Source organism: Helicoverpa armigera, chromosome 27 (genome assembly GCF_030705265.1).
Source record: "Helicoverpa armigera isolate CAAS_96S chromosome 27, ASM3070526v1, whole genome shotgun sequence".
Taxonomy (NCBI): Eukaryota; Metazoa; Arthropoda; class Insecta; order Lepidoptera; family Noctuidae; genus Helicoverpa; species Helicoverpa armigera.
The window spans coordinates 2,231,342-2,250,760 of record NC_087146.1 but is presented as its reverse complement, the minus strand read 5'-3'; the positions used below and the strand labels follow the sequence as shown (position 1 = coordinate 2,250,760).

Below are 19,419 nucleotides of genomic sequence, written 5' to 3'. Positions count from 1 at the left end.
TCACTAAATTCACACAGTCGAACATAAATAGTAACCTATTATTATATACGAACCTTATATTTTTATGTCACGCACGCCATAGACATGCTAGACAACACTCTTACTGCTATTGTTTTGTATTTTAAAACAAAAAAAAAACATTGGGTCCCGCATAAAAAAATAAACTTAAAATTTCTTATTAAACATGTAGGGAAATTGCCAATTAATAACTACATTTATTTTACAGATGATAAACGATAATGGCCGACAATAAATAAAAGAGATTTTTAAGATATGAACGGTTAATTGTAGTCAAGAAAATGTAACACGCCCGAGGAACTCCAACGAAAAGTGAAAAGGAACGAAGCGCAACGCGAACGCAGTTTACTTCCGATAAACAACTTCCCGCGACAAGACGTCTCACGCTAATATTATATAAAAATATATAGTTAAATAAAAAATAACATAAAAACAAAAATAATAGTGAAAAATAAAAAAAAAACAGTGGTCGAAAAAAAAATGAGGTGTAATAGAAACCAGTGAAATGTGCAAAAGTGTAATCGAAAACGGACTCGATGGCTCGGCGGGAAAGGTTCAAAAAAAAAATTTTAAGACTCGCAGAAGAACGCGTGGTGTTCACAAAAATATGTTTTTTAGAACTTTCTTATTCACGTTTGCTATTTTAAGTTGTTTTAATAGTATTTTGTGTAATGAAAATGATGTTTTGACTTTACAAGATAGTTTGGATGTGAAAGACGTTGATTTGCCGACGGATCGAAGGAGGCCGGTTAACGAGCAGGAAAAAGATATATTATTACTCGGTGCTTTAGGCAGGAGAAAAGGATCGTATCATAATGGCTATGGGTCGTCGCAAGAAGATGATTCTATTATGGATTTATTGGGAAAGAGTGAGTATTTTAAAAGTTATTACTTGTAGTTTTCGTGTTGATAGTGCGAGACCTTAGCTTTAGAAATATGAAACTACGTACGCAAATAACTTGAAAAGATATATGGATTCCATAATTGACAACAATTGATAGCAAAAGCGGCTGCTTAAAAAAAGCTCTGTAATCTGAAAATTTTTCAGATAATAATATGGTTAAACTCTAAGTTTTTTGATAAGAAACAATTTTTATTAATGGTAAAATTAAGCTCTGGTTAAAACTCCGAAGCATACTGAAAATGTCTGAAGTTTGTTAATTACTTTGCTTCTAGCTATTTAATGCCTCGCGCATGCGCACATAGTATTTTCAAATACATCTATTTGAAAAGACCTGTTAACAAAAAGTTTCTAATCGATCATCAAAAGATCTTTTTCACCTTCTCATTGTTCAGCTGTGCAAGGGCTAGTGGTGTCCGTGGCTAAGTAACAACCGCACGAGTCGATCGATCATAAGGTTAAGATGCTGAGTACCTAACTTTTACATGGAGCGACTACCTGTCTAACCTCCTCAACCCAGTTATCCGGGCAATCCGAACCCCCTAAGTAGGACTGAATGTCAGACTCCGGATTTTGCCTACCCGTAACAACTGCCGAAGATATTCAAATGACAGCCGGGAAACACCAATGTAACGTGCATTCCGAACTTCGTAGGATTTCATTATGACATAGGTACATAGGAGTAGATAGTTTATCCATGGACCGCCTTATGATGATACGGCACTCAAAAAACTCGATTTCGTGCTACAACTAAATTCTGAACACGAATCCACGCATGTTTATTTATTTATTTAAAATACTTTATGCACATTGTACAACGGCGGACTTAACGCCTTAGGCGTTCTCTACCAGTCTACCTTAGGGTAGTGGTGAAACAGAAGTGTTCCATATTGTTTTCTGCGCAGCAATTTGTGCAATGGTCAGTGAAGACAAAAAGTTTCGGAAGAACTATACTTAGCCACAAGCTCCTCATTTCAATGCAATGCAACTTTTTTTTACGTATATCTTGGAGACAACGATTGCGTTTCGGACGGCACGTGAAACTGTAGGTCCCGGCTGTCATTGAACATCTTATGCAGTCGTTAAGGGTAGTCAGAAGCCAATAAGTCTGACTACCGGTCTCACAAAGGTTGCCCGGGTAACTGGGTTGAGGAGCTTAGATAGGCAATCGCTCCTTGTTAAACAGTGGTACTCAGCTACATCCAGTTAGACTGGAAGCCCCAACATAGGCTTGGAGAATGAGCTTCTCATTTTAGCACTGCTAACCCAGTCCCACATCTATGCTAGTTCTATATTAAGCGTTTCCTCTCTAAACTTGTTAAGAGTGTCGCTTAGACCAGTCTTAGTTTATAAATACTTACACTACTTAGTAGTAAAAGCTAGACTTATTAAAATTCTCCCATAGATATTAAAGACGGGATGTGTGAAACAATTTAAGCGACTGATGACTTTGCCGATTGGACAAAGTTGCTAATATTTACTGCGAATTCAGTAACCTACCTATATATGTTGATTTGCCAACTGGAGATACAGAATGTAGAATTTTTACGTTAGCTATTAACCCGTTATAGCTAGGTATGCCGAACGCAGGTATATGCGAGACACAATTGATATTCTATTGTTGAAGGCATACAAGGAGTTAAATATCTGTCTCTAGTTGGCAAATCCATAGATATATAGGTTATTGAAATCCACAGAGAGGCATTCTGCTCGTATCGCAATTTTATTTTAGTCTTCTTCCTCCATACTTCTACTATTGGCTCATCTCATAAGTAACATTCTTTCCGGACAAATCGTCACACAATCCTTTCATCATATATTTGGCACCAACTTTCCTCAAGATTCTGAATAATTGTTTCCTTCCTCGCTAGATGTATACTATAATCGTAATTACTGACCCATCTGTCATTACTAGGTTTTTGTAAGTCTATACTCCATTTGAGTTAGAAATAAAACTCAGTTTAAAAATAAATGTATGTCTTGTTTGTGCACTTCTAGCAAGGATATAAGCTAAATGTTAATCCCGAGATATTTTTCAGACAAAATGTCGAAGTCCAAGGCCAACTAACATAATTAAAATCAAAACACTTTTACTCTACTTACCCACTTAAAATTCTTGACAAAAGATAAGCAATATCACAAACACAAAGCAATGTTTGATGCGAACATTGATCTAAATCACGCAATGAGAGTAAAAGGCGCGTGCGCAGAGAAATTGCTCGGTCGTTCACCGGCGATCGATCTTTGTATTTCAATATCGCGTGATAGTCTTTATGTAATATTTACACGAATTGTTTCAGTTTCGTTTGATATATGTGAGTGATTTTTTGATGAGAACATAATACGCGAAATTTTAATTTTTATGTATTGCTGTCATGTGAACATCTTTGGCAGTCGTTTCGAGCAGTTTGAAGCCAGAGAGGATGACAATCTGTCTTATATAGGGGTATTGGGTTGCCCGGGTGACTGGGTTGAGGAGTTCAGATAGGCAGTTGCTCTTTGCAAAACACGAGTATCACAGATTACCTTAATAGTTACTTCGTCTTATACTCAGCTGCATCCTGTCATTCTGGAAGCTGACCCCAACATAGTTGGCAAAAGGATAGGCAGATGTACATATCTGGACTGTTCCTCTTTTAATGTTATAAAAAACATCATTGTCGTCAGCGATTTGCATTCCTAAATGCGCGGAATGAGCGTTAATTACCAGATTAACTAAGGGTTGTGCGATTTGCAATGTGCGATTTCAGTCTAAAAGTTTTCCTCAGCTATACTTATATTTCTACATCGTCATATTTCCTTGGCTTTAAGAAGTCAATGGTGTCCAAGATACGCTAATAACAAAAAAAGGTACATTTGGACATAACTTATTGTGAAAATTCATTACTATTTATTTAACACAAGTCATCTACAAATTATATGTCTTAGTCCTTTAGTAGGTCAGTAGAAATGACTGATATTATTCTTACGATTTAGTAAGGGCTGATAGGAAGTCGTTTTCAGCACGTTCAACATAATTAGGAAAAACGTATGCCGATGATAATAAAAGAGTATTTAAAGTTATCTATATGTTTTATTAATGTTTTTTTAGATAGGTAGTTATAAATTAGGATGAAAATCTGCACTTTTTGAAGGTCAAATTTACAAAAGACAGCCCCTAAAACGCCCACCCTTCACCACTTCCTATGTTTTTGCTGCGAAGAAGGATTGGTGGAACAAATTCCCCAGACTCTAGAGTCTAGACTATTATTATATAATTTCATCACGCCATTATAACATTCCCATGTTTTTTGCAATATATTTCACGTGTCTAACATACTTTTTCTCAAATTCCAGTGATACCGCAAACCTGTCGCTACCGCGGTGCCCGGTACCCCTGCGGGCTCAGCATATCTTGCGTGCTCGGCGGTGGTAAGCCCCTGGATCTATGCTCAGGCGGCATGATCTGGGCGTGCTGTGTGGATCGGGAGACGACGGAGCGACCGACTGAGGTGGCACCTGTTGTGCACAATGCTAGTAAGTTGAATTTTGCATATATTCAAGTTAAAGTACCTAAATAGCTCGTGCTAAACTTCATGACGGTTCAGAAACGGTGATGCTCAGAAATCACTTTTGCACATACACGGTACGAGTTGTCCGAAGTTGGTTACAAGCCGCCATTTTAGGTGAATACTTCGACTGTGTAGCGAGGAATTCAAAATATGGTGGTTTAATAATCTACATAATATGTAATGTAACGCATATTTAAAAATATATGGTTACTACTCACCAACTCGTACAAAGTTCTGAACCGTCGTTTGGCAAAAGTTTTACAAAATGACCAGTTTTACCATTTGATAAGTGACTTAAAATCTGTTAGATAGTTTTGTAGAAAAGTCAATTTCTGTCTTGTAGTGGGGAATTTTGAATCTTTGTGTTAAATAAACATAGATTAGTAATTTCTGGAGATTTTTGCATGTCATGAAATGTATTTCCCTTTGCTATGGAATTGTGTCTAATAAGTAAATAGAGAATCTTGTGTAAATTGTAGTCATTGAGTCTTACTTAATTTTGTGTTTAACTTTTGTGAATAACTTACATGTGTTGTAAAGTTCTTGTGTGTTAATAACTTTTGTATTAATTTGTGGTTTAAACTCTGGGTAGATACCTACATACGATTCCTTCTATATGTAGTTAAATCGACAATTCATTAAAATATAACGGAAACTTTACATTAGACTTATTTATGTTATTACAAAAAAAAAATACTCAGACGTTTGTAATTTTTTTTAAACGTGTTTATAACCTATAACTTTTTTGTAATAACTCTTATACATCTTCAGGTTCCTCAAAATAAACATATCCAGACAAACACACAATAATCATATCTAACCAATGATAAAAAAAAAACAAATTTCTATTTCCAAACATTCACTTAGAAAGAAAATATTTTTCCCAAATCCTTGGAATTGTCAAGTTTACGCCTCGAACTTGGAAAAGCACGTGACAGATAAATATTACGACACAGACTCTACGATCTACTCTTTATTATGGCCTAGTTTATAAGCGGTAGCGATTTTCTGACAAAATAAAAATTAGAGAGGTCTTTAGAAGAATCAAGCACAAAATGCTCTGAAAATACTAGGAAGTTCTCATGTACCAAAGGTGCGTTTATAAACAGACAAACACACAACGTCGAGAAATAAAAAAAAATAGAAAGAAATTAAGTACAACGATAACCAAACCATTACCAGCCGTGGAATTGCCGTCCATATTGGTACGATTTGACAACTGAAAATGGTTCAGTTATCGTTATAGTTAAACGGTGCAAGTCACCGTAAATATTGCTCTTTCGAATGGGATAAAATTAGGATCAAAACTAAATTAAAACATCGTGTATTCAAAGTAGGCTGAAAAACAGCACTTTTCGAAAATCCGAATTGCATGAGACAGCCCCAAAAATCCACACCCTTCGCCACTTCCTATGTGTTATTACATACATATATTATGTAGATTTCTCATGTTATTTACTACAATTTTTTCCTTAACTTTTAAGCTGCAAACATTTTATATGACTATGTGAAATCATTAAAAGACGAGCACACAATTATGTATTTATTTTAAACAAAGAATGAGCAGTTTTGTAGAAGTGGCGAAACTGGTTCTAGTATGACATTGTTTTTGGTTACGAAATAACACGTCATAGTGCAAACACTCTCTCTTGTTTGGTATAAGGCGAAGTTACACTGGTTACTTGTAGAGTTTCAGTTAGTTATCTGACAGTTAATTCTATCTGCTAGATATTGCTGACGGAAATAATTGAAACCAAAAGTTGTAGTTTATCGTCCAGGTAAGTTGTTGATAAGTTATCAGAGGATTTATCAATAACCGGTGAAAATAGACAAAACTTTTGACTATTAGAGAGTACACTGTACGTTTGAATGTCATATGATTCACTATGTTACTGTTAGTTACAGCCTTTTTATCGTCCCGCTGCTGGGCACAGGCCTCCTCACACGGAGAAGGATTGAGCGTTAATCACCGCGCTTGCTCAATGCGGGTTGGTGATTTCAGACTTTATAGTCCAGGTTTCCTCAAGATGTTTTCCTTCACCTTTTTATCAGACATTGATGTCCAAGATATATTTAGAAGGATTCACCATCCGTCTGGTTTATTTGTTGGGATCATGTTGACCATGTTGGGATCAACTTTCAGTCTGACTGGATGCAGCTGAGTACCAGTGTTTTAAAAGGAGCGACTGCCTATCTTACTCCTCATAAAAGTTACTCGGTTGATAAGATGGGTTGTCAAACATTCTGGCTCTTGACTACTTTTAATAATACATTTATATAATTGCTTTACTAATTGTTAGTAAGACACTGACTGCGAAAATGAAAGTGGATATGAAAGATAATATGAATATAACTTTGGGGCTGAATCATACATGAAAGACTACAATATAAGAAAAAGTTACCATGTTATATACAAACTGCGGCGTACTTTTACCACAAAAAATCTCTACTATTACACCTAATGTGATCATAATACCACGACCATTCGAGGTCACATTTTGACATTGCGACATATTTTCACAAAGTCTGCTCAGTTCTTAGGTGACAAAACGCGTGACATTGTTCGGAGTTACGAAATAGAACTTCATATACGATACACTCTCTCTAGTTTGTGTAAGTTAGGAGCGGAAGCGAGAGCGGTTTTTCTTTGAGAAGAATATTATTAAACATTTTTTGCAATATGTATAAATTGTGAAGTAGGGTAGGGTGGTAGCCAATGAACCGCGTGTACACTATGAACCATAGTACCTACCGGCCATACCTAACGTTGCTAGCTCGCGCAAAAATTATGTCGAGACTCCCTTGCCACGTCAAGAAGTTTGGTCTATTCGCCGTGGGTCTGTCGCGATATACTCACCTGTGAGCCGCGTCTTAGTCTTCTACTCAAGCAAAAACGACAAAAAAAGGTGAGTTTCTTTTTGTTGTTACTTTAATAATCTAACTCTTACTTAACTATGTGTGAATTGTATGTGTAATGTAGATCATTAGGCTTATCTGAGACTATTTTTTGGAATTAATTCTCAACGGTTTTTGTATAAAACATGACCTAACATTTCCTAAGAGGGGGTGGGTACGCTGTGAACCATTTATCCTGGGTAAGCAATGAACCACGGTTCATTGTGTATTGTGTACCACATCTTAGTGCTTTGTATGATATATGATGAGGTGGGAAGTATTATTAGACAGTTAACCTCTAAGTGTTAATGTGAGTACCTATAATTAATTACCATTATTCGTCTATTTCAGCATGGGGCGAAACACGGTAGGGAGGAAAGCACGTAAAAAAGGGTATCACACCGCGGAAACTTCACAAAGAGGTATAGAAAAAACACTTGTCGGGATTAAGCATTCGAAAAGCAGCAAAAACTGCAACCTTCTCTATCCAGTATTGCGACAGACGAAGTGTTTGTGCGAAGATATGTCACAAACAAAGTACAGGAACAATCCATCTTGTAGACTAGAGCCCCATTATGATGCAAGTAAATTTCTTACTACCCAACATGAAGACAGCATAAAGAAAATATGTTGATTGTTACAATTTGTGATTTGGACAATAAAAAAACATAAGTCTGAATGTGATAAAAACACGTCGACTTTATAATGCTAAGAGCATTTTAATTAATATAAATATACAAGTACAAAATGTTTTTTCTTTTTTCCCGGAAAGAGTGTGTGCGTAACTTTTAAGATGTTCATAATTATTGTTAAAAATTAAGTTTTAAGGCTGATTTGTTGGTTCTTATACGTATGTATAACCCGAAACTTAATAATTATAAAAAGTTATAAATAGTGTATTTATTTTTCTTTAAAACAAATAATAATGTTTTTTTATATTACCGTGATTCATTGTGTACCACATGGTTCATTTAGTACCACCCCCCCGGTTCTTTGTGTACCCCTAGGAGTACGCTATGAACCATTTCTCATGTTTTAAAAAAACATGTATAAATTAGGCAACAGCAAATGTTTTCCACTTATTTCAACACAATTTGGCAGCTTATTAAATAACCTATCATTTGAGACAAAAATATTTTCTTAGACTGTAAAAACGAGCGCGCTAGAGATCTCCAAACTTTTGGTGGTTCATTGGCTACCACCCTACCCTAAATAAAACAGTTTCTTTTTGTACCTAAAAATTAAAAAATCTGGAATATTTAACGAATTCATAATATTGCTCAAGTCATTGTTCTTGAATTTCCTGAATTAAAAAACGGCTCAAATATTATTTTAACTATGTCACACTTATGTAAATTACTGAGCTAAAAATAGTTAGTAGAACAAGTTAAGTAACGTTTGAGCATTACGAGATAATTGGCAAAACAATTTTATTTTAACTACTCTGGGATTCTATAAAAAATGTAAGACTGTTACGTTAATATGGCAACAACACACATCTTATTGTCATCTAACTCCCATTAAAGGAGACCAAAAAATAAAACACCTCTTTCGAAACGAAAATCGCTCCGCTCCTAACTTAACCCACACCTTAACAACTTTACGCACTGATTGCTCCACAGCACAAGATAATTCCCCGTATTTATTTCCGTAGCTTCAACTTACACAGACACACACACACACACACAGACACACATTCACGTGTATGCCGTAACGGTAGCTTCACACTTTCACGATCATCGCTGGTTGATAATATATTCAAAACGCATTGAATGAATGACTCATACACAATGGATGTTGCAATAGTCTTTATTTGTTGGGTTTGTTAATTAGTTTTCTTTATTTTTTGGGTGTATTTTCCTTGATTAAGGCTTAGGTTTTGTGTTGCTACGGGGTTGTTTGAAAGAGTGGCGGCGACCCTGGTACATAAAGGGCTCTAGAAGGAACATGGTGGGTTTTAATCAGTTAGAGTCTGACACTGGATTTATTCATGAAGAACATACATAAGCTCGTGGCTCCGTAACAGATGCACAGATCGATCGATCGTAAGGGTATGCAACGTTTAGGGCGATCGATCCGTCTTTGACCATCTCATGACGAGTTCCTCCGTTTTTTGGAGGGGTACGTTAATACTCAGAAAGTTTGACAACGAGTCTTAGGGTTGCCCGGGTTGAGGATTTCAAATAGGGAGTCGCTTTATGTCAAACACTGGTACTCAGCTGCAACTAGTTAGACTTTTTCAAACCCATTGGGAAAGAACCTTCTCATCCCTGTACCGGGGCCACCTGAAATCCGTCAGAAAAGCTGATTTTTCAACATTATTGATCTCCATTACACCATTTTAACCGACTTTAAAAGCCGCCCCAGTCTTACATAACGCCACATAATGATATATTTCCTCCGATCGAACACACTATTGTATTACCGGTCCAATGGTTGCGGCTTTCACCAATTTTCACTTTAGTTTCTCAGGCTCAGCCTTGGATGCTGGTCCGGAACGGAGTGACGGCTAACTGATGTTATAAGACATGGTAATTCGATACTTTCGACTTTGAAATCTAGTCTAGGTGTAAAGAGAGTGTGTTAAAGTGTTTCGGTTTGTATGGATAGTGACGCTTGAGAAGTAGGCGAGGAAATGAGCAAATATATATTGTGACTTTTACAATTTCTTTCGGAGCTAAAAACAATGTATTCGTACAAAAATATTTTTTTGCTAAAAGTAGGTAAAATTATGTAGATTAATTTCAAAGTATGCGTAAGCTCGGGAGCGCTTATTAGTGGCCGAGACAAACATGATGTATATACGTTTATACACAAGAGCGGTTGAGCCTACTGGCTCAACCGCTTTAACAAGACAAAAAATCTATAAATTAACGGCACATCCCTTGATTTTAGTAACAAGAAAGTTGTTAAAAATTATTCGTTAAGGCCCTTTCACGTTCGAGGCGTAATCTTAACATGAGAACAACACACAAACCCACCTTAACAAACTAAAAAAAAAAAAACACATTTTCACACAAAACTAAGCCGAAGCCGAAAATCGATCTCAGTGGCGTGCACTTGGAGAGGCCTATGTCCAGCAGTGGACTGCGATAGGCATCAGCCTATCATCAGATGATGATGATGACACAAAACTAAACCACAAATACTTCTAACAGGTGACCTTATAGAACTGATCGGAACATTCCCACACGAAAACTACGACTACCAAACAAACAACCAATTTGAGGACCCCATTATCATATACACTGACTCCAAGCCATACAAACCGGATTCGAACCGCCCAGAACTGGATGAAACCGGTACAAGGCCGAGTTGGAACCAAAACCATTTTTACCATGTTAAACCGTCGTACCATGAGGGCAGTACTCAGAAACCGGATGATTTTTATAAGCCGGATTATAATGGTGGAAATAATGTTCAGGGTGGTGATGATTATGTACCAGTTAATACCAGCCATAAGCCGTCGAGACCTAGTTTTCCGGGTGAGATTTTGTGAACTAGGCTTTGTATTTTTTTTGTACTTTTTTTCTTGAAAAATTTTTGGACGATGGAACTCAAGATTTAGACGTGTAATGTGTATTTTACGTGACTGAAGGGGTTTTCAGCAAGCTAGGTTTTGTTTTAAACTGGCAATAGCCTTGCTTTCATGAGTAATTAATTAAATCATTTAATTTTACAGGGAATGCATAAACAAGTATATAACTTTTTCTTAAGCAATTGTTTTATCTCTTTCTTCAAAAAATTAAAGTCCAAGTTTACCAACAGCATAAACAAGTCTTCTTAAAATTTTCTGTTTACTATGAATTTTCACGTTCTAGTTTCGAAGTAAGCAGTTGTTTTAAAGAAAACAGACGTTCTTGCTGTCAGTGAACTAGTGGAACAGTAACTTTTTTTTAACTTCAATTAAATAGTTGATCAATATTTTTTTTTTTCAAACTTGAGTACCATCGTTATTGCTATCTCTTTTCTGCTTTATATTTGCACTGCGTTTCCATAATCATCACGCACCGTTAACGTCAAAATTTCAGTCATTTTGTCTTTAAATCAAAATGACTTTGACGCAATTGTCAAACGTCACTAACTGACGCATTACAATACCTTTTGTGACGATTTGATAATATTGACGTTTCAATAAAAATAGTCATTTTTTATCATATTTATCAAAATGACATTTGGACAAAGTGACTTTTATTGATTGACGTTGCATGTTTATCAAAATGATTTAAGCACTGTATAGCACACGCTTTTATTTTTGTATGTTTGTGTATACGTAATAATTTGTATTTTAATATTTTGTTGTATGTTGTATATTATTTATGTGTATATGGTTTTATGTATGTATTTATGTAAATAGGGAAACTTTTTGTTTATAAATGACTTTCTTAGATTATTTTATAACGACGCTCTAGCTAGAAAATGAAATTTAATAAATAACCCCTAAGGCCTTGAATCAATTTATTACATGATTTATTTCGATGCCTATACATTATATTCGAAAGGGCGATAAAACAAGCCATTTAGTGAAGTTCTGCATTTTATTGCCAATTATCGAAAACTCTTTAATTAGTAAAAAAATGAAAGGTACTTTTATTACCGACTTTCTAAATATTTGCCATTTTTATACTGATTACGTGCTTAAAATACTTTTAAATGGATGTCACTTGGGTAATTAAAATCCCACCCAAAACAAAAATGTGAAAGACTGCCAAGTTCGATAATATGGGAATGCTTCGCCTATAAAAGAAGTGAGATCTGAATAAGTACCAAGTTCCATACACATACCTCAGTTAAAAATAGTTACTTTTTAATGATGTTACTTGGCAAGTTTTCATACACCTTGTTATAAACTAGGGCTTTCAATACCGGTATTACGGGATCCCGTAATACCGTGATCACGGATATATTTTGGTCTTTTGTCAATACCGGTATTGACGAGCCAATACCGTGATTACGGTATTACAATCTTTTTATAATTTTAATTATTGTGGTTTGTTGTAATAAGTATCAGAGTAGTATTAAATAAGATAAATAACTACGTAGGTACTCGTAAGATGTCATCATCATCCTCCGAGCCTTTTTCCGCCAATCTACCACAAATGCTAGACACAGGGGCTGATTATACTCTTCGGTCTTCTGTACAATCTGCCGCACCGTGTGGATGTGGTCTATGGTGCCGTATCCGCTCCGAAACCCAGCCTGCTCCGGTGGTTGGAATTCGTCGAGTCTTCCCGCAAGTCGGTTCGTGATCACTCTTGAGAACAGCTTATATACGTGGCTTAGGAGGGAGGGTCGATAGTTCTTCAGCAGGGTTTTGTCTCCCTTTTTGAAGAACAGGACGACAACATTCCTACTCCACGCCTCTGGAGTTCTCCCTTCAAACAGGACGGCGCGCGTTAAAAAGCTTCTGGAGCTCCCCCAGTACGGGCTTACCTCCTGCTTTTAATAGCTCTGTTGTAATGCCATCCTCGCCAGGGCCTTTCCATTTTTGAGCTGTCTCAGAGTGATCTCGATTTTGCCACTGCTGACTTCTGGCAGGTCTTCGGTGAAATGGCGCGTTAATGTGGCTCTAGAATCCTCCTTTCCTGGATCAGGTCTAGATGCATGCGATGCGTATAACCGGCCATAGAAGTTTTCCACTTCCGAAAGGACTGCCGGCACCGAAGAAATGACTTCTCCACTTGTTGTGGTCAGCTTCGTCAAGTGGCTTCTTCCAAGAGATTGTACGAACACCTTTGATCCCCGATTCAGCTCAATTGCTCTTTCAATGTCAAGAGTATTGGAGCACCGGAGGTCGCATCGTACGTGCTTGTTCTTGTTTTAGAGCCCGCTTAGCTGACGAAGTGACAGGCGGGTTTTCACGTCGTTTCTTCATAAGCCCTAATGTCTCTTCCAAAAGCTTTGATTTCTTGCGCTTACGCTGCATATTACAGAATCTCGAACCTTCTTCCCTGAGGATCCGAAACATATATTCGTGGTTCTGGTTAACGTCTGTTGTGGTTTCCACGGCGGCAAATCGGTTTTCCTTTGACTGGAACGTTTCAGATCCTGAAATGGTTTGGAGCAGTGTTGGTCGGAGCCTGGCCTTCATCAGACGGAAACGTTCGGCCTTGAAGTTGATATTCAGAGAGCCTCGGACAAGTCTCTTAGTCAGTATTAAACCTATTGATCACGGAGACGTCTCAGACTATGTGCTTCTTGTTCGTCATGATGAAGTCAATCTCATTTTTAGTCATAGTGTCGGGGCTATGATTGGACGCTTTTTGAAACTAAAGGATTGTGTTTCAAAAGTTTTAATCGATCTAAATTAAACTCCGATTTCGAATTAGACGAATTCGATTTGACAGTATTAAAAAATATTTACAACAGCCTTTCTGTAGTCAAAGTAACTGTATTAGAAACTAGCTGGTGCCCGCGACTTCGTCTGCGCAGGTTTAGTATTTCGAACAATATGTTTACAAATTGTAGCCTATGTGTTATTCTGATGTATAAGCTATATTATTGTAAAGTTTCATTAAAATCCATTCAGTAGTTTTTGCGTGAAAGAGTAACAAACATCCATACATCCATACATACAAACTTTCGCGTTTATAATATTATAGTAGGATTTGTAAACGGGATGCCAATTTACTAAAAGCGGATATTGCGCAAAAATTTATGTTGACGAAGTTAGATGGTCAAGCTAATGGAGCTAATAACTTAAGCCAAAATCTTGCAAAAGCACTTCGAAGACGCATAAACGAGCTATCTGGAGTATTGCAATATTTGCATGACCGACAATACCGTGATCACGTGATCACGGTATTGAAATTTCTAATACCGGTATTGATACCGGAATTGAAAAAATCCGGTATTTGAAAGCCCTATTATAAACCTACTAAACGCAATGAATCAAGTATTTAATTTTCTATTAAAACTTGCCAAGTAATCATCATTAAAAAGTAACTATTTTTAACTGAGGTATGTGTATGGAACTTGGTACTTATTCAGATCTCACTTCTTTTATAGGCGAAGCATTCCCATATTATCGAACTTGGCAGTCTTTCACATTTTTGTTTTGGGTGGGATTTCATTTATTTTTGTAAGGTTGTTTATTTTATTTTTTTCTTATGATGAAGTTAGTTAAAGAAATGTCTCATTTATACTATCTTTTAGATTTTTTAATATGCACTATGTTTCTTACAAAGAAATGAACTAGATTTACCAACTGACTGACATGACATGTTATCATATATTATGTTCGTGGATCAAAGTTACACATTCGTTATTTTCGAAAGTGATTCACACTTGGCCGTTTTCAGATTTTTACTTTACTTTTACTAAATACAAACCTTTGTACCATTCGAAGATATATTATATAAATATAGATAAATTTAGTTCGTTTTAGTTCCTTAGGGGTATAAATTTACACCGGGTATAAAACACCTTCATTATTTTGAAACCGACTCACACTTGGCCATTTTCAGATTTTTCCCTTTACCTTGACATAAAGAACTACCACCATGCCAAATTTCAAGTCAATACGACCATTGGAAGTGGTCTAGGTTTTTGATGAGTGAGTCAGTGAATAAGTGAATCAGTGTATAGTAAAAATAGCGATTTTCTGACGTCAATATCTCAAGACCTACAATAGGTATATTAATGAAATTTTGTATTTTAGATAAGTGAGGGGGTCTCAACAGATACTAGAAATTTGATATGCGTAAATAAAATAGATTTTGAGTTACAGGGGGGTCGAATTTGGCCCGAAATGGTTCGTGTAATATAACCCACGGCCGGTGTGTCGCCTTTTTTGCTCGAACTTGGCGGACACACTGCCGTGTGTCTAGATATGAAATATAGTGAGCAGTTGTAAATAATTTAGGTTTTTCAAATATCTTAATTATGATAACGTATTTGAACACAAACCACTTTTGCATATTTTGAAAGGTATTTAGGCATGTAACAAAAAATATCAGCAATAAATAGATAATATTTTTTCAAGCATATAAAAAAAAGATAATATATTTTCTTAAGTACATGTAATATACATAATTATTTTATTGATAGAGTGCCCATTTTTATTTTATGGATTCTTAATTTTGTGGTGTGTATATAGGTATATTTATATGTACTGTATTTTTTTATTTATATTACATTTCCTTTTTTTACAATTATGTGAATTCAGTTACCTATTGCGAATAACATTACAAAATAAAAAAAGTAAATGCTGCTCTGTCAAATAATTTAATAAGAGAATGGCAAGGCAAAGTACGATTTTGATGATACTGTTGATGATGAAGATTTGATTACGATGTTGACGACGATTTTGATGATGATGTTGATCATGGTAAAAACTATAATTGCAAAGTCAAAAGTCAAAGTCAAAGTATTTATTTGCAGCTACTAAAACATAGTTTTATACGCTATTTCAGGTTGTGGAGAACATTTCACCCGTTCCAACCGTATTGTCGGTGGTCATTCAACCGGTTTCGGATCTCACCCGTGGCAAGCCGCTCTCATCAAGTCTGGTTTTCTGAGCAAGAAGCTGGCGTGTGGAGGCGCCCTTATATCTGATAGATGGGTGATCACTGCAGCTCATTGTGTTGCTACGTAAGTGCTGTTTTGTTATTTGCCTAGGCTTTTCCTAAGGCAGGGTCGGCTTCCAGTCTAATCATCACTCTAATCACCAATCGCTGAGTACCAGTGTTTTCCACGGAGCGACTGCCTATCTGACCTCTTGAACTTTTTTATCCGATACCCCTTTTTAAGACTGGTTGTTAGATATTCTGGCTTCTGACTTCCCGTAACGACTACTAAAGATTTTCAAATGACAGGAATGCAATAGGTGGACTATTAAATGCCTTCCAAAACCCGGAGGAACTCGTCATAAAATCCACGGTCACACAACTGTCTGACCGTTGCGAGCATTACTTAACCTTATGATGGATCGACCGTTACTTGGCTTAACTCCTAAAATGCATCTATCAAACGCCATTCACCGTATCTTCAATACAGTTTGTTGCAAAAAATGTAGTCATTAGCGTTAATTTCTGAGAAGTTTTTCACCTCTGAAGCTTCACCTACATTTCAGTCTAGTCAATTTTTTTGTCCATAATCGTTCACTTTCTCATCTCCACCGGGTCGTGTAGTTTCGTTAAAAATAAACTTTGACTTCACTAATTAGAAACAGTTACTTTTAAAACTTTATTTTAGCTCCATTATGTAGGAGTAATTCAAGTGCGTGTAACTTCTCAGACGCAGTATTCGTTTAAAATTTTAGCTCTTCAAACAAAAAATAGTATTATTTGAAAAAAAAACTAGACTATACATTTCAAGATTACGTTTGTTTACGTATATGTAATAACATAGAGCCCTTCTTGACAGTCGGGTAAACATACAATCCAATTTGCACGGTTTTTCTCTCAAATCCGGACTACTACTTTCTGCATCCTAATAAAATATACTTACCCTATACCCCCTTACCTGGGAGTAATGTAGCTTCCCATCAGTGACATAACTTTTCAAATAGGTTCTGTAGTCCAAGAACCTTTAGTTACAAACAAACAAAGTAATTTTCCCCTTTTTATATTTTACTTTAGATTAACAAAGATACTATAAATACCACCAACCCCTTCCAGCACACCAAACAACCAACTCCGAGTCCGTCTGGGCGAGTGGGACGTCCGGGACTCAGGCGAGAGGTACTCTCACGAAGAGTTCGCGGTACAACGCAAGGAGGTACACCCGTCGTACGAGCCGGCCGACTTCAGGAACGATGTGGCGCTCGTGCAGCTCGACAGGACTGTCGTCTTTAAGCAGCATATACTGCCGGTAGGTACATAATAGAACAGGATATCGTTATTGCTGCTCTGGTACACGAAGAGCTCCAGAAGCAAAATTTCAGAGGTCATCTGAAGATCGAGCTGTGTATCTGAAGCTGGATAAATAGTTTCCTAGATTTCTACTTCTATGTTTTGCCCATCTTTTGTGGTATGGTACCTCTGGGAATGATTTATTGTCTGCGCAGAAGTCGTTCAAGGTATCAGCAGTAGACCGCGCGAGAGATATGCTTGTAGCGAACAGCCATTAAGTTCGGAAGGAACTGCAAAATGTTTTTAAGACAACAAGTTTAGGGGTCTCCCCTAGTTAAGTAATCAAATGATATCAAAAGACAGAAGCTGAGTAAAATATTCAACAAAAACAAGAGATTTGTGCAGTTTGGACCCTATTTTTGTGGTTCTTTTTTCTCAAAGAACATTCCTCACTACATTTGATTATCATGTGTAATATTAAATTGTAAAACTTTTTCTTTCTAGGTATGTCTACCACAGAAACAGATGAAGCTAGCAGGCAAAATGGCGACTGTTGCCGGTTGGGGAAGAACGAGACATGGACAGAGTTCTGTGCCTTCAGTATTACAGGTAATTATCATCCGAGACCCACAAAAACATATCTTACGAATCAACTTGTCATAAAATAGATGGTGGCGAGTCCACGGCCACCGAACACACCAAGCGTTGCCTAACCTTATGATGAATCTACCGATCCCTGCTGGTGTTACTTATCGACCACCTCCTCGGAGTTTGGTAAAACTGCATATGGCAATTTCCTCCATTTTAGAGGAGGCAGACTTTTGGCTGTAGAAACTGTACATGTTGTCGGCGCAGCATGTTTTCTTCTTCCGTACTCTTCTATCTGCCGTCATCTAGTAACATTATTTGTAGTCATATCGACTTTTACGAAACCTAACCATTGTTTCTTTGGTTGTCCCCTTTCTCTATGTATATCCATCCACGTTCGTGCTCATTACCAAAATTATCCTCAAGTATATTTTGACTATAGTCAAGACTTATGTACTTCATAAATACTATTTTCAGGAGGTAGATGTAGAAGTAATACCGAATGAACGTTGTCAGCGTTGGTTCCGCGCGGCCGGGAGACGGGAGACTATACATGATGTCTTCCTATGTGCCGGGTATAAAGAGGTGAGGATTTTTCATACCTTCTAGTTATTTTAGTGGTTAAAAATGACGCTGAAGATTGTGTTTGTAAGTATTTGATTTTTAGCCGACTACTTGTGTATATACTTGTGTTTTATGTTGGATCACAGACTTTAGGCGAATGTTTGTGCACGTATGTCTGTTTTTGACGTTTTCTCGCGTAAACGGCTGACTGAAATCCTTTGAAACTTTGAAGATAAATGAAAGTTGACAGTAATTAGAATAGTATATAGGCGACTTCTTATGATGGATGAGGGAGGTCGTTTTTTTTGCCACGTTATAACCTGCGTTGTTTTTTTTATACATCCCGCGAAAACTACTTCCACCTAGATAGTCGTAGTAGAATAGCCTTATATAATTTCAGGCTCTAGACTGTAGCCTTTCATTTAAATCGGTTCATTAGTTTGTAAGCCTGACAAACCTAGTTACTTTCCCATTTAAAACACTAATATCACCTACTCTATCAACACTCTTATTTCCAATTCCAGGGCGGTCGAGACTCCTGTCAAGGCGACAGCGGAGGCCCACTCACAATGAAGCTGGAAGGGCGAAGCACCCTCATAGGGCTGGTATCGTGGGGCATCGGCTGTGGCCGGGAGCACTTGCCCGGAGTCTATACAAATATACAGAAATTCGTGCCCTGGATAGATAAACTTGTCAACCCTTAGATAGTTCGTATATGATTAGTTGTTGGTTACCGCGGTTCTTGAGTCATCATCACCATCCTCCGAGCCTTTTCTCACATTTTTTAATATGGATATAAAATAGAGCCTTTTTGAGGTTTCTGAAGGTCCAAATGTACATCAAAATTGTTTCAGTATTTTAAAACTTAAAGAGCAAGCAGAATGATAAGTCCAGAAATATTTTCAAGTAATTTTGAAAAGTAAAGTCCACGATGGTCTTTGTGACCAACTTTTTCATCAAACAGATAAATTCAAGAATTTATATTAAGTAACTTTTATCACAGCTAAATGTTACCGAACCATAAAAGTCAGAACCGCGGAGAAGAACATCGAAGTGAAAAAAAAATACTCAGAGTCGACTAAAATGTGTGCCTTGAATAGACAAACAA

General features: G+C 36.8%; 1 protein-coding gene across 1 annotated transcript; it reads left to right on the top strand.

The window, feature by feature from the left end:
• The first annotated feature begins 229 nt into the window (after positions 1-229).
• On the top strand, positions 230-19,015 carry LOC110373761 (serine proteinase stubble). Its single transcript, XM_064042129.1, has 7 exons — positions 230-887; positions 4,256-4,435; positions 15,780-15,957; positions 16,986-17,178; positions 17,664-17,768; positions 18,225-18,332; positions 18,836-19,015. Exons 1-7 carry the CDS (start codon positions 524-526, stop codon positions 19,013-19,015), a joined length of 1,308 nt encoding a protein of 435 aa, XP_063898199.1. The 5' UTR covers positions 230-523.
• Positions 19,016-19,419: the final 404 nt, after the last annotated feature.

What these genes read in the sequence shown, in the direction of transcription:
- LOC110373761 (XM_064042129.1), top strand. Translation starts at nt 524, where the DNA reads ATGTGCAAAAGTGTAATCGAAAACGGACTCGATGGCTCGGCGGGAAAG. An exon ending in TATGGATTTATTGGGAAAGA is followed by an intron (nt 888 to 4,255) that starts GTGAGTATTTTA and finishes CTCAAATTCCAG; the next exon opens with TGATACCGCAAACCTGTCGC. An exon ending in CTGTGCCTTCAGTATTACAG is followed by an intron (nt 17,769 to 18,224) that starts GTAATTATCATC and finishes TACTATTTTCAG; the next exon opens with GAGGTAGATGTAGAAGTAAT.